The sequence below is a fragment of the Echinops telfairi genome, unplaced genomic scaffold, assembly GCF_000313985.2.
Source record: "Echinops telfairi isolate 266 unplaced genomic scaffold, ASM31398v2 ScPeMD7_655;HRSCAF=1070, whole genome shotgun sequence".
Classification (NCBI taxonomy): Eukaryota; Metazoa; Chordata; class Mammalia; order Afrosoricida; family Tenrecidae; genus Echinops; species Echinops telfairi.
In genome coordinates this window covers 29406792-29417016 of record NW_022104553.1, presented here as the reverse complement: position 1 = coordinate 29417016, position 10225 = coordinate 29406792, and the positions used below count along the sequence as shown (strand labels likewise).

Below are 10225 nucleotides of genomic sequence, written 5' to 3'. Positions count from 1 at the left end.
GATTAACCGCGATAAACGAGGGTTCACTGTACCTTTCTCATCACCTCGCACCCTGTTCACATGTTCTTGGGATGCAACACTTTGAAAGACAACACAACACAAAACCGTCTAGCAGTTTCCACAACGCCCAAGGGTGGGACAAAGGGTCCATGCCCTTGGCAGCTAACAGTCAGGTCAGAGACTGAAGTTCTCAGAAGAAAGCCTGGCAGTTCACTTCTGAAAAGGGATGAAAAACCAAACACAGCAACGACAACCCCACGGACCCCAGTTCTACACGGCTGCACGTGGGTCGTCCCGGCGGCCAGAACAAACAAGCAAACAACCCCCTGCCATCGAGTCGGTTCTGATGCATGTTGACCCCAAAGGGCAGGGTTTCTGAGACTAGATCTTTCTGGGAGTAGAAAGCCTCATTTCTCTCCCCTCCCTCCGGGCAGCATCTGGCCCCAAAGTCATGTCCCAGGACAGCAGTTTCCCAAAGTGGGCGCTCCTACCCCCGGTGGGAGCTGGGATGGTGTGGGCCAGCCACAGAGCAACGCGAGACGGGCGCAGGATTGGGCTGTTTCCTTCTGTTGGGCGTTACGGTCGCTACGAGTCGGGGACCAACTGGACTGCGCTTCAACCTCAAGGTCACTGCCATGCAGTCAATTCTACCCTGTAGGGTAGAGCTGCCCCTGGGGCTTTCTGAGACTGTGACGGTTTACGGGAAGAGAAAGCCTCCTCTTTCCTCCCGAGGAGCAGACAGGGGTCTTGAACTGCTCACCTTGCGGTGAGCAGCCCAACACATAACCCACGAAGCCACCAGGGCTCCTCGGACCAAGGACGGGGCTGTGGGGAGCTGTGGGAGCAGACGCTGAAACCTGACCCTGGATGACAGGCTATGGAACAGGAGGTGCTGTGTAATACTTTTTTTCTGACAAGGGGGCGAGGGCCACGTGAGTTTGGGAGACGTGGGTGACAGGGGGAGAAGTGGGAGGTGCTGAGGGGATAAAGGAGCTGAATCTGAACGCGTGTGGATTGTTGAATTAGAGCGATTCTCTGCTCTGTAGACCTTGGCCTCATTCACAACAAAAAGTTAAAATAAAAAAAATTAGCCACACGGGCTCTGTAATCTCACCCCCTAGGTCTATACTCAAGAGAAATGGGAGCTTAGGGCAACCAACAAGCAGGTAAAAATTTGTATGAATTTGAATTCCTAATAGTCCACTATTCATCCTGAAACACACACACACACACACACACACACACACACAGTGCCTCAAACTCACAGCTGTGCGTGGATGCCAACCCACAGTGACCCTATAGGCTAGGGTAGAACTGCCCTTGTGAGTTTCCAAGACTGTCACTCTCTACAAGAGAGAAATGTTAACTGGCCATCTCTGTACAGGGGAATGTTGTCATTGATCAAGAAGGACCCACTGAGACTGTCACTCAAAAACCCGCTGTGGTCGGCCTGATTCTGACTTAGAGCGGTCCCACAGGACAGCGTAGAACGGCCCCTGTGGTCTCTGAGTCTGTCGATCTTTATAGGAGCGGGCAGCCTCATCTTCCTCCCTGGAGCGGCTGGTGGATTTGAACTGCCCACCTGGTGCTAACAGCCCAATGCTTAGCCCACAGCATCCCCCAATCCCCCCTGAAGAGCCTCACAGATATGAGAAAAAAACCAGACATAGGATTCCATTTTTATGAGGCTCAAAATGAAGCAATATTCTAAACATCTCAAACCCAAACAAAGCGCACTGCCACCAAGTGGATCCCAGCTCCTAGCGGCCTTCTAGGCCAGGGTAGAACGCCCTGTGGGACTCCGAGCCCGTAACTCTTCATGGGAGTAGAAAGCCCAGTCTTTCTCCCGAGGAGCGGCCGGTGGTTTCAAACTGCCGACCACGCAGATCACAGTCCGATGCACAACCAGGACACCACCAGGGCACCACCGGGTTTTAGCAGCGTGGCTAAAGTGACAGGCCATGAAGGATGAGCCCTGCTGACCCCAGAGGCTCAGTGACACCACAGGACAGGGTAAGGGCCCCAGAGGGTTCCCAAGGTGGAAATTTGCCCAGAATCAAAGCGCCTCGTCTTCCTCCTGTGGAGTGACTGGGGGGTTTGAACTATGGGCCTTCTGGCTAGCAGCTCCTCTTGTAACCCACTGCGCCCCCAAACTCACTGCCATCGGGTGGGTGCTGGCTCCTAGCGACCCTGCAGAACAGGATCATACTGCCCCTGTGGGTTCCTGAGACTGTAACTCTTTATGGGAGTAGAACGCCTCATCATTCTCCTCAAGAGCAGCTGGTGGTTTCGAACAGCTGACCTTGCGGCTAGCAGCCCAATGCACAACTCACTAAACCACTATAACTCCTTAGTATGAAGTGTGGGTGAGGCCAAATTTTCATTAAAAAATTTTTATTTTGAGGCCAATTTTCTTCTGATGAATTTTCTGCATTTCTAGTATGATCCTGGATATTTACATGAAGTGAGCAGTGGTGCAGCCCTTCCCTGGCTGCTTCTGAAGCTGGTCCGCAGTGGGTGCCTGTGTTCGCCCATCTCAGACGGCAAGCAGGCAGGCCTCCAGCCACTCCTTCCACCCTTTGACTTCTCTGCTCTGCCTGCCAATTCCTACCACCCTTGGGCCTTGGAGGATCGGGTCAGCTGTCCCATGGCCACTCTAGGACTTGTACTTAGGAGGAGGGGGACCTCCTGAGACTGGGCCCGGCTGGCGCTCAGGGAATCAGGTGGGCCAGGCAGACCCTGCCTGCAGCTCTGAGGCAGGGGGAGTGAAAAGGATAAGGTCATCTGGGACCAAAATGTCCACCACTGACCTGCCTGCTGCCCTGGCTCTCCCAGGCCCCACGTGGCGACCGTCTCCCCGGGCCACGCCGTGCCGCCGACTCACCCTCTTCCACCCCGGTGACGATGGAGGCGAAATTGTCATCCAGCAGGATCATGTCAGCTGCCTGCTTGGATACGTCTGAGCCGGCGATGCCCATGGCCACGCCAATGTCGGCCTTCTTCAGAGCAGGGGAGTCGTTCACGCCGTCGCCAGTCACCGCCACGATCGCTCCCTGGTGCGGGGTGTGTGTGTGAGCATGGCACACAGGTCTGGTCCTGGCCCCTCCTCCTCCAATCCCACGGGTCCCCTCCCCGTCAGACCCAGGAGTCCAGGCCTTCAGCCCCTCCTCCCCTGACTAGGAGCTCCCTCGCCCGCCCCCTGGCCCTGGCCCTGAGCCCGGCCAGCCCACCTGTCTCTGACAGCCCTCCACAATGATGAGCTTCTGCTGGGGGGATGTGCGGGCGAACACGATCTCCGTGTGGTTCTGCAGGATCTCATCGATTTGCTCGGAGCTGAAGTCCTTGAGGTCCGTGCCGTGGATCACACAGGCCTTGGCATCCCTGGGGAGAGCAGAGAGCCGGCCAGAAAGGTCAGGGGGTGAGGCGGGCTGCAGCCTAGACTGCAGATGGAGAGCAGGACTGGACAGACTCACAGACAGGAGGACCGATAGAGGATCTGAGTGCTGGAGTGGGGCGCCAGAGATAGAGGGGAAGGGGGCGGGAAGGGAGGATGCAGCAGTATGGAGAAAGGGTAGACTGAAGGAAGGACCGTGGAGCAGTGGGTTTAGAGAGATGGACAGGTAGAACCAGGTAAGAGAGCTGTGGGGGGGAAGGGAGCAGAGGGGGAAGCTGAGGAAGTCTGAAAAACAGAGCAGAGGTGAGAGAGACAGACAGACAAAGATAGGCAGGAAAAGAGAGAGATCAAACTCAGAAACTTCAAACGCCACAAAGCTGATTTTGACTCGTAGTCACCCTCTAGGATGGCCTAGAACAGACCCCGTGGGTTTCCAAGACATAACACCTTATGGGAGCAGAAAGCCTCGTCTCTTTCCCACAGAGCAGCTGGGGATTCTGAACCGCTGCTGCTGCAGTTAGCAGCCTGATGCGTTAGCCCACTGAGCCACTTGCGCGCCATTAAGAAGAGAGGAGGACCCAGAGAACATGGGGACTCCCTGAGCCCTCTGTGCTGGGAGTCCTCACAGCCCCATTTCAGAGAGATGGACACTGAGTCTCGGGGAGGTGAAATGACTTGCCCAAGGTCACATGACTTGCGTGACAGAGCCGGTATGTGAACCTACTCCTCACGGACCTTAAAACTCATATGCCTGCAACATCAGGCTCGGGGGCTGGGTGGACGCTGGAGAACTGAAGTCCCGGCCCTGGAGTCTCGGGGGGTAGGGGATGGAGGGAGGCTGATACCAGGGTGACACCCTGGAGGGGCTGGGCTCACCGGGGGTTGACCTGGCTGACGGGAATGTTGAGCCTGGCAGCAATGTCCTCGACTGTCTCGTTGCCCTCTGAGATGATGCCCACGCCCTTGGCGATGGCCTTGGCTGTGATGGGGTGATCACCCGTGACCATGATGACCTGTGGGCGTGGTTAAGAGCAGGTCCAACCTCAGTGCTGGCCCCTGGGTCCCAGCCCCCCCTCCCCCCTCCCCCCTGCGAGGCTCTCCCAGGCCACACCTTGATGCCCGCGCTGCGGCACTTGCCCACCGCATCGGGCACGGCGGCCCGGGGAGGGTCGATCATGGACATGAGGCCCACAAAGCAGAGGTTGTCTGTGGTGAAGTTCACGTCGTCACAGTCGAAGGCAAAGCCCTTGGGGAACTGCTCCTCCGGCAGGTAGAAATGGCAGAAGCCTGGGGTCAGGGGCAGAGGGGAGGGAGGGTGTGAGGACTTTATCCAGGCCCCCCCACCCCCCACGGCACCCAACCAGAGAGCTTCATCTCCTGAGCCGGCCTCCCCCTTCATCACTGCCGTTGATGCATCCTGGGGGGCCCTGGGTCCACCACGGCCATCCGGGCTCCCCGAACCCACAGGCCCCCTTCCCCAGTGCCCTGGTCCCAAGGGGAGCCCCTGCCCGCCGGCGGCCGCGGTGCGCACCGAGCACGCGCTCGCCCAGGCCGCCGAGCTCCAAGTAGGCGTTCTGGAAAGCCTCCTTCATCTCCTCGTCCAGAGGCTGCTCCTTGCCCTGCAGCAGGATGGTGGCGCAGCGGTCCAGGATGCGCTCGGGCGCGCCCTTCATCACCAGCAGGTACCGGTTGTCGTTGGGGTCCTCGGTCTCGTGGATGGACAGCTGCGGGCGGGGCGGAGGGCGGGGCTGCCTGAGAGGACGGCCCGCCCGGGGTGCCGCAAGGACAGACATCCTGAGGGCGCCAGGGGTTGACCCGCCCAGGGGTTGAACCTGGCGCTGCCCTTGCACCTGGGGACCCGATGGGTGCAGTTCCCCTCGCGCGCGCGTGGGGGCGCCAGGCCGACTGGGCCGCAGCTGGTGCTGCACAGCGACGCGCGGGCGGCATGTGCCACCGCCACCTTTTTTTGCCACCTGGTACCTTTCGGTGACAGCTCACTGTGCTCGCCTGGTTGCGCAGCCATCGCCACCCGGTGCGTGCAAACATTTCACGCACCCGGAGCAGAAACGCAGTGCCCTGCGTCTCTAACTCAGAGATCTCTGCTCCTCTCTGCTCGCTGGGTCTCTTTTGTCTGTGATCTCTGTGTCTCCTACTGAAATCTCTGTGGCTCTGAGACATCTCTCTCTCCCCTGCTGCCCTTTCTCTCTCTCTCTCTCGCTCTCTCTCACTTCATATCTGATCAGCTCACTCCTCAGACACACTCAGGGTGGGACTTCTTCCCAGCCTAGCAGGCTCCCTGGGGGTTCAGCGTATTCGTAGAAATCCCAGCTCCCACTCAGCGTCCTTCCTCTCCTAGATCACCAGGGGGAGCCCTAAAAAAGTAGGAGTCCCTGTAAACCGGTGCAGCCGTTTTAGCCAACAGTGGGGAGCAAATAAACCCCAACAAACCCTCGACCAAAGAGTCAATTCTGACTCACAGCGACCCTACAGGACAGAGTAGACCGGCCCTTGTGGGTTTCTGAGGCTGTCAATCTCAACGGGAGCAGATACTCTTATTAATATGTAACATCAATCCACCATCAGGGGCTCCTGTGAGTGACCCCAGGACCCAGGGTCTCCGCGTCCAACCCAACAGCACACATCTGCCCAGACAAAAGCCTGCCGCCCCTGGATGTCGATGACAGCACCAATGTTAGCAGCAAGCCAGGTGCCCATCAACGGGTGAATGGACGTGCCCTGACCATGAGGTATGACTCAGAGCTCTGAAAGAGACATGCAGTTCTGAAACACAGGCTGTGGCCCGGACGGAGGAACTTGAAGATGGTATCCTGCATGCAGTGAGCTCCACCCCAAAATCCAACGGCGGCACAACTCAGCAGAAAAGGCGTGGAGAGACAGTGGAGCGGAGCTTTATCAAGGCTGGGGCGGGGGAGGGAGGCCCAGCCTTTCTACTGGGGGCTGGAACATTGACTATTGTCCCATAGAGGAAGGGGACCAGGAAACACAGGGAGGAAGTGGGAAAAGTGACATCCCTAAACAAATAAACAATGCTATTGGGTCGATTCCAACTCACAGTGACCCCGTGGGGCAGGGCAGAACTGCCCCTGTGGGTTTCTGAGACTGTCACCCTTTATGGGAGTAGAAAGTCTCCTCTTCTTCTACGGAGTGGCTGGTGGATTTGAACCACGGACCTCAGGGTTAGCAGCACACTCCACCACGAGATCTCTTTGCCAGTGATGTCACATGTGTGGATTGCGCTGAATGACAGGAAACAATAAGCGTGTGATTTGTGGATGGAAAAGGCATCTGCTTTGTCAACGCTCACCCAAATGACAAAGGTTTTAAGAAGAGAAGAAGGAAGCTGTCTTTTAAAAATGGGTGAGGTCAAAATAATACTAATACTAATTTATAAATTATCAAGGGTTCATGAGGGAGGGATGGTGGGGGGAATGAGGAGCTGATACCAAGGGCTCAAGTAGAAAGAAAATGTTTTGAAAAGGATGACGGCAACATAGGCACAAATTGTGGTAAGAGCTGTAGGAGCCCCCCATGAAATGATTTAAGCAAAAATGGGTCGGGTCCTGTTTCTCATGCAGACCCCATGTTTCCTTCAGAGTCCCAGCCCGGGGTCTGCTCCGCCCCCACCCTCACCCACCCTGATTGAGACCAGCATCGGGGCCCTCATCTGCTACCACCTTCCCTCTGCTGCACTTGCTGCCTGGCTGGCTTGTCAGATGTGTTAGCAGCCTGCCCCTCAGCCCGGCAGCCCAGGACACTCTCCCCACAGACCCGCCCTTGGCTTCCTCCCGGCACTGCCACCAGCCAACCTCCTGCGTGGTCTCCTCATCTGCTTGGGACTGGGCCTCCCCTCATTGTTTGACTCGCTGCTGCACCCCAAACCCCGGCACGGGTGGCTTCTCAAACAGTCAACGGTGGTTACCTTGCACCCCATGATCTCCAGCTGCCTGCTACACCCCTGCCTCTCCTTCCAAAGGATCCCTGGTGGCGCGGCATATTAAGCTGCGGGCTGCTGCTAACCTCAAGGTGGGCAGTTCGAACCCACCAGCATCTCTGAAGGAGAAAGATGAGGCTGTCTGCTCCCCATAGAGACCGATAGTATTGGGGAACCCACAGGGGCAGTTCCACTCTGTCCTACAGGGTGGCTACTCCTCACAAAGGTTGTGAGTTTCTTTGTAGCTTTGTTTTGCGTCTCGCTGACTCTGGCTTCTGCCTGTCCCAGCCGGGTCCCGTGGCCCCATGTTACAGACAGAGAAAGCGAGGCTCTAAGCTCAGTCAGCGGGGCAGCAGGGCAGCGGCCCAGGTACCTGGTGTCTGAGCTCTATCAGCAGGGTAGGAGGGCAGCGGCCCAGGTACCTGGTGTCTGAGCTCCGTCAGCGGGGCAGCAGGGCAGGTACCTGGTATTTGTTGGTGGAGTTGAAGGGGATTTCTGCCACTTTCTTATTCCGTTCCCGCATCAGCTTCACGGAGCCCGAGGAGAGTTCGATGCATTTGAGGAGGGCTGACTCAGACGCGTCCCCGGCCACGTCCCTCTGTGGGGAGAGATGGCCGGCCGGCCGTGAGAGCGGTGGTGGCAGCAGAGGGTGCGGGGCAGGCAGGACCCGGCAGCGAGGGGACCCCCCACCTTCAGCACAGGGATGTTGTCCTGGCCGCCCTTGAAGACGGCGCGGTTGCAGAGACCGGCAATGTGGGACAGCGCCACCCAGGTGTGCGAGCTCTTGTCGAATGAGGTCCCTGCAAGGAGCAGCTGTCAGGGATCGGGGTGGGGGACCCCAACCTAAGCCCCGAAACCTCCCACCTCCACCCCCCGGCTCGGGCTCCGCCCTCACCTGACTGGTCCTCAGTGGTGTCGGCCTCGTGGATCTGATTGTCGAACCACATGTGGGCGACCGTCATGCGGTTCTGGGTGAGGGTCCCCGTCTTGTCCGAGCAGATGGTGGACGTGGAACCCAGGGTCTCGACGGCCTCCAGGTTCTTCACTAGGCAGTTCTTCCGAGCCATGCGCTTGGCGGTCAGTGTCAGACACACCTGGAGGCGGAGGAAGGACAGGTGAGTCACAGGCTGGGCCGAGGGGGCAGGCCGGGACAAAGAAGCCAAAGGGAGTCCTGGGTGGCCTGGGAAAGAACGGGGTCAACACCCCATGACCCCTTGAGCCCATTCTGACCCAGAGTGACCCCCAAGGGCAGAGCAGACCTGTCGCGGTGGGTTACTGAGAAGGTAAACGTTCATGGTCTGGTTTCTGTGGAGCCGCTGTCGGGTTTGAACCACCGGCTTTGAGAAGCCTAACTGGGGACTACCCACCACACCGAGAGGGTTCCAACAGGCTCCACGCTGACCCCAGGTGGTCGGCACTAGAATGTTCCTCCAACATGCTGTGCATTGCCTGTGGGGGCTTGTGTGTCACTCTGATGCTGGAGAGGGAGGCCTTGGGGGTTAAGAGCTGGGCCTCTAACTGAAAGGTCGGCGGTTCAAACCCACCCGGCTGCTCCCAGAGAGAAAAGATCCAGAGATCTGCTCCCATAGAGACACCAGCTGAGGCGGCCCGTCAGGCAGTTTCACTCTCTCCCACAAGTGGTGGAATAGTGGTTACCCATTGGGCTGTTCACCACAAGGTCAGCAGTTCGAAAACACCAGCCTCTCCATGGGAGAAAAACAAGGCTTTCTACCCCCATAAAGATTTACAGTCTCAGAAACCCACAGGGCAGTTCTCCCTGTCCTTGCCATCGGTGATGGGTGGGCACCCACCTGATAGCAGTGGGGTGGGCTTGCTAGCAGTCAGGAATAACTCAGCAGCACGCCCTGAACAGCCACAGGACGCTGGGGGCGATGCTGCCGGCATTTCAAACACCAGCAGGATCAGCATCGTGGACGGACCTTCAGCAGAACTTACAGATTAAGATGACAAAGACCGGCCGGTCAATCTACTTCCGAAACGGAGCCAGTGAAGCCTCGTGGAGCCCAGCAGAGAGCTGTCTGCTATGCGCCGGGAGGGGGCGCAGGACTGAGCAACACTTCCTTCTGTGGCACACCAGGTCCAGGGCACCCCTGACTAACGGACATTAGTGGAGCAGCAACTGAAACACTGCCCCACAGGGGAACCGTCAGACCCACCGCCCTGGGGCCCACCCTCGGTCCCAGCAACTTGAGCGTTTCAGAGAGAGCCTCGTCTGTTCCTGTTCAGAGCGGCTGCTGCGTTTGAACCGCTGACCTTCCGGTGAGCTGTCCCGACTAACCCACAGCAGAATAGGTAACTCAGTGGTGGGACACCCCTAATGCAACATCTGGTGCTGTCCAGTCTATTCCGGCTCCCAGTCACCCCACAGGACAGGGGAGGGCTGCCCCACAGGGTTTCTGAGGCCGCCAGTACCGGGTCGCTATGAGTCAGGACCGACTTGAAATGTTTGCAGCATTGAGAATATTTTTCTCAAAAGCAATCCAGATGCAGAATCCACAGCAGGGGCCTTTCTGGGTCCCTCGAAAAGGTCATTAGACCCACAGCTGCTATGTCAGTGCCCCTCGGGAGACGGAAGGGGCTGGGGTCCAGAAGCTGGTTATTTGGGGGTTGAACTAGTATGCTTTCTTTAGACTTTTTACCCTGAGCCTGCAATCCTTGACTGTGGAGGCTGACTTAGAAAGGTCAGAGGATTGTTGGCCCTCTAGGCTGCTCAATGTTTCTCCGCGTGTGTGTGTGTGTGTGTGTGTGTGTGTGTGTGTGTGTGTTGCCTCTGGGAACCAGGAACCTCCTCAGAGGATCTCAGAGGCTCGGCTCTTCGTGGCCCAGGTGACCTTGTCAAGAGCACCGGAGTTCTGGGC

General features: G+C 57.8%; 1 protein-coding gene across 1 annotated transcript in view; it reads right to left on the bottom strand.

Annotated features, from left to right (window-relative positions):
* Positions 1 to 10225, bottom strand: part of ATP1A3 (ATPase Na+/K+ transporting subunit alpha 3) — a 26806-nt gene that overhangs the window by 5583 nt on the left and 10998 nt on the right. Inside the window, exons 7-14 of the mRNA XM_045292696.1 lie at positions 8242 to 8530; positions 8037 to 8146; positions 7810 to 7944; positions 4926 to 5118; positions 4506 to 4681; positions 4271 to 4407; positions 3231 to 3381; positions 2804 to 3053 (exon numbers count right to left, since the gene is read on the bottom strand). Of these exons, the coding sequence (XP_045148631.1) occupies positions 2804 to 3053; positions 3231 to 3381; positions 4271 to 4407; positions 4506 to 4681; positions 4926 to 5118; positions 7810 to 7944; positions 8037 to 8146; positions 8242 to 8530 (1441 nt within the window). The remainder of the gene's footprint in view (positions 1 to 2803; positions 3054 to 3230; positions 3382 to 4270; positions 4408 to 4505; positions 4682 to 4925; positions 5119 to 7809; positions 7945 to 8036; positions 8147 to 8241; positions 8531 to 10225) is intronic.